This window comes from Branchiostoma floridae, chromosome 9 (assembly GCF_000003815.2).
Source record: "Branchiostoma floridae strain S238N-H82 chromosome 9, Bfl_VNyyK, whole genome shotgun sequence".
NCBI lineage: Eukaryota > Metazoa > Chordata > Leptocardii > Amphioxiformes > Branchiostomatidae > Branchiostoma > Branchiostoma floridae.
In genome coordinates, this window is record NC_049987.1 from 19,564,568 (window position 1) to 19,568,505 (window position 3,938).

A 3,938-nucleotide genomic window follows, 5' to 3' on the forward strand; every position below is an offset into this window, starting at 1 on the left:
ATAATGATCAGGTTTAAGAAAATCACTGATTTACAAAGCTCCGTATACACAAGCCATGTTTCCCACAATCATGTCAACATTTTGACATGTACATTTTCAGGTCTATGATCCCCTGCGCTTTTCTCCAGAAAGGTCAAAAGACAGACATCACCATGCTTTTGTCCCCTTCTCTGCAGGACCGAGGTAATGCAAGTGGTTTAGTATTTTGGTGTGATTTAACAGTTTAAGTATCATCAGCTTCACCTAGCTGTAAGGAAATGGTCAGATTTAAATGTAGTACATATAACCCCTGTTCATTTTTGCTTCTTTCTTATGAACTCATTTTTGTGTGTTTGACTGCACCTCAGACCATATAAACAGGCGTACAAACTTCACTTTCCGTATTATGCGTTATAATTCCCCACACGACTTTTTCCCAGTAGCAGATGTTGATAGATTGTATAGGCATGCTGTGTTGACCAGTCACAAGCCTAAGTCTAACCTCCATCAGTTTTTCAGCAAGGGTAGTCGCGCTAAATTGATTTTTTTTCTGTTTCCACCCTAGAAACTGCATTGGCCAGAATTTTGCCATGAACGAGATGAAAGTGGCGGTGGCGTTGATCCTCCAGCGTTTCCACCTGGAGCTGGATGAGACCAAACCTTCTCCGTTCTTCCTGCAGCAGCTCATCCTGAGGGCAAAGGACGGGATCTGGGTCAAACTTACTCCCAATAACTGATGGGATCTGGATCAAACTTACACCCAATAACTGAAGGGATCTGGGTCAAACTTACACCCAATAACTGACGGGATCTGGATCAAACTTACACCCAATAACTGAAGGGATCTGGGTCAAACTTACACCTAATAACTGACGGGATCTGGGTCAAACTTACACCCAATAACTGAAGGGATCTGGATCAAACTTACACCCAATAACTGAAGGGATCTGGGTCAAACTTACACCTAATAACTGACGGGATCTGGATCAAACTTACACCCAATAACTGAAGGGATCTGGATCAAACTTACACCCAATAACTGAAGGGATCTGGGTCAAACTTACACCCAATAACTGAAGGGATCTGGGTCAAACTTACACCTAATAACTGAAGGGATCTGGATCAAACTTACACCCAATAACTGAAGGGATCTGGGTCAAACTTACACCTAATAACTGACGGGATCTGGATCAAACTTACACCCAATAACTGAAGGGATCTGGGTCAAACTTACACCCAATAACTGAAGGGATCTGGGTCAAACTTACACCTAATAACTGACGGGATTTGGGTCAAACTTACACCTAATAACTGACGGGATCTGGATCGAACTTACACCCCAAAACTGAAGGGATTTGGATCAAACTTACACCCCAAAACTGAAGGGATCTGGATCAAACTTACACCCAATAACTGAAGGGATCTGGGTCAAACTTACACCCAATAACTGAAGGGATCTGGGTCAAACTTACACCCAATAACTGAAGGGATCTGGGTCAAACTTACACCTAATAACTGAAGGGATCTGGATCAAACTTACACCCAATAACTGAAGGGATCTGGGTCAAACTTACACCTAATAACTGACGGGATCTGGATCAAACTTACACCCAATAACTGAAGGGATCTGGGTCAAACTTACACCCAATAACTGAAGGGATCTGGGTCAAACTTACACCTAATAACTGACGGGATCTGGGTCAAACTTACACCTAATAACTGACAGGATCTGGATCGAACTTACACCCCAAAACTGAAGGGATTTGGATCAAACTTACACCCCAAAACTGAAGGGATCTGGATCAAACTTACACCCAATAACTGAAGGGATCTGGGTCAAACTTACACCCTATAACTGAAGGGATCTGGGTCAAACTTACACCTAATGACTTACTTAACGGAATAATCTAGATCCACCTTACACCCAACAACTACAGGAATCTGGACCTAGCTTACAATCAATAAGTAAAGAGGTCCTAATCAAACGTACACCCACTATAATTGCACTAAGGACTTTGGATCCAGCTTATAGCCAATAAGGCACCTAGAACCACCTTACAGCTAATAACTATATATATGGGATCAAGATCTACATCTAGATTACATCCAACAACTAAAGACACCTGTATCAAGCTAAAACTATTTTTTACTTGAGCCAGTACTATTAAAAGCATTGCTGTTCTCAATGCTTCTTTTACCAGTCAGATATCCCTCATATATTGAACTCATTGATCTATCCCACATTAAGCAGACTCTAAATGTTCAACTTCTTTAAAAGATAAAAGGAATAGTCCACTCATGTTCCAACATGAAATATTTTTTTTCTTTATTTAGCATGGCACACAGGTATCTTGTTCACATGTAGCTGCTATACTGTCACAGTGACAAAACAGTAATGTACACATGAAGCGTTATTTATTTTAGCGTGCCACAATATAGCTTGCCTTCACAGGCTCACATTTTGTTTGTATCACATGCATTTGATTCAAATAGGGAAGGTTTTTAATTATGATATGTAGATTTTGTAACTTTGATTGATAGGAAAACTATAGTACTAACAATCTGGTGATTATAAGGAGTGTAACTTCTCCACTCTTACTGATGGGGAATTTGGTGCACAAAAATAAGACTAATAAAGTCATGAAAGTTTGAATTTTTTAGTGACACATTTGCTCATTGTTTGTGAATTCAGGTCATTGAACTTTACTAGCCCCCACCAGGCCTTCCTATGGGAGTACGGAGATCGTAGTATCTAGGAAAAAAACATCTGGAAATTGGCCAGAGGAGTCAGTCCACGCTTACGTTTATGTTCCCCGGCCAACCAATTCCTCTCACACAGAGGTAGCATAACTCCCCTGCTACCAGATTTCATTCTCCCTTTATTAGCCAGCATAGTCAGTCTGGAAGAGACTAGCACTTTGCAGAGATTTAAAAACATGTTACAAATCAAGAACCACCTTGCTTTAGTCATCTCTATCACATGTAATACAAATGCTAAAACTCTCACTAAAAATTCAAATAATGTTGAGGTCTTGATGCAAGACATCTGATCAGTTAACAGTATGAAAAAATCATAATCTGTTGAGTTTTGAAACTAAAAACAATTCATCAATAATCGTCATCTATCTCGTCATAAAGACCACTTGTCCAATGTGGCCACTTTTTGGAAATATCCCACAAAGATAATTCTCTCATTGAGATAAGCACTGAGAATCCTGTTTAAAGTGACCACATGCCTATTGTGACCATGTGCTGCAAGCCTACAAAAAGCTTGAGTGGCATGATCACACAATAGACAGGTTTGACTGCATTTCAGACCAGACTGTTAAGTTAATATATAATGGAATGATATACATTGAGGTACATTGTTCAAGGTGCCACTACTGACAAGAGAAATCAATCTCTTTAAACTACACCTCTGACATGATTCTGAAAACATTCATCAAAAGTTACAGTTCATTTAAAATAGGCAAAGTTCATCACTATCTATCAATGTTCAAGCTAACAATACTCCATAAAACAAGAAAAGTAACAAGAACTATTATTCACAGAACCTTCAAAGTAAGTCTACTACCACTACATAATAGACATACATGTATTATGAGGAACCATTTTGTAAGGATATTTCTGATTGGACACTTGACGATGTGTTAGGTGCTCCCATTGGTCGCTTGCATGTCCTTGTCTTTGCAGCCACTGGCCGCATCCACTTTCCAGATGCGGTAAAACACCCAGCTGAAAAGAGGTGTGGTTAAGGAAGCTGAAATACTGTAAATGGCTACATGTGTAAACATTTGTTGACAGCAACAATTTCAAGGGAGGTGTAGTTCACCTATATCTGTCGGAGATGGTAGACTTCACCCCCAACCCACAAATAAGAAAGCTGTCACCACAGGTGAACACACCACACATACACAAATTTCTGCCCTTAGTACTAAACACCCCCCCCCCCCAACCAA

General features: G+C 40.0%; 2 protein-coding genes across 3 annotated transcripts in view; one reads left to right on the forward strand and one right to left on the reverse strand.

Moving 5' to 3' along the window:
- The window catches only part of LOC118423457 (cytochrome P450 4F4-like), a 12,927-nt gene extending 10,295 nt beyond the window's left edge, over positions 1–2,632 (forward strand). For both annotated transcript variants that reach the window (XM_035831623.1, XM_035831624.1), the window contains exons 12-13: positions 101–183; positions 545–2,632. In XM_035831623.1, coding sequence (XP_035687516.1) covers positions 101–183; positions 545–716 — 255 coding nt within the window. In that variant the 3' untranslated portion in view covers positions 717–2,632. The remainder of the gene's footprint in view (positions 1–100; positions 184–544) is intronic.
- The window catches only part of LOC118423464 (spermine synthase-like), a gene marked incomplete in the record, with an annotated part of 8,958 nt that continues 7,308 nt past the window's right edge, over positions 2,289–3,938 (reverse strand). The window contains 1 exon segment of the mRNA XM_035831633.1: positions 2,289–3,714. Coding sequence (XP_035687526.1) covers positions 3,630–3,714 — 85 coding nt within the window.